Below are 574 nucleotides of genomic sequence, written 5' to 3'. Positions count from 1 at the left end.
ACCCCCACCCCCTCTTTTTACAAAAGATCAAGTATAAAACTCAAATATAAGTTGCTTAAATAATTTAAATTAACATAAAATTGTATCCCTCGAAGTTCATTCATCTCTTCGAAAAATCATATACATCTATGTAGGAAAGCTAATTGAGTCTCTGATATGCTTATAGCAAGAACCAAAAATACAGAAGCTAATTGACTTTTTATAGATGCACAAAACACATTTAATGGGCTAGAAAAACAACATATACAAACACAGAAATAATATTACGACAACGAGAAAAAAGAGAAATTCAAGATTTACAAGATATATAAATAAAATTTAAAAAGAGATCGGTGTTAACATCACAAATGAAATAACAAGCATCATATCAATTAAATCTCTTACGAAAAGGAAATTAGAGAATCTTGTTTATCAAAGAACAAGGTTATACATTTGTTATATATACATAGAGAGAAATATTACCTTTACAGTTATGCGCCTTTAACAAATTAGTCAGCTTGGTAACAAACTCTGTGTCATCGTCTATCAGCATTACACACACTTCTTCTATCATGCCATGATTAGAAGCATCCAT

At 29.4% G+C, this 574-nt stretch overlaps 1 protein-coding gene across 1 annotated transcript in view; it reads right to left on the bottom strand.

Moving 5' to 3' along the window:
- Nucleotides 1-574, bottom strand: part of LOC107003652 (two-component response regulator ORR26-like) — a 4843-nt gene extending 4269 nt beyond the window's left edge. Inside the window, exon 1 of the mRNA XM_015201971.1 lies at nt 463-574. Within this exon, the coding sequence (XP_015057457.1) occupies nt 463-574 (112 nt within the window). The remainder of the gene's footprint in view (nt 1-462) is intronic.

Source organism: Solanum pennellii, chromosome 11 (assembly GCF_001406875.1).
Source record: "Solanum pennellii chromosome 11, SPENNV200".
In the NCBI taxonomy this organism is placed as follows: Eukaryota; Viridiplantae; Streptophyta; class Magnoliopsida; order Solanales; family Solanaceae; genus Solanum; species Solanum pennellii.
The sequence above is the reverse complement of the archived record's forward strand: the minus strand, read 5'-3'. Positions and strand labels throughout refer to the sequence as shown.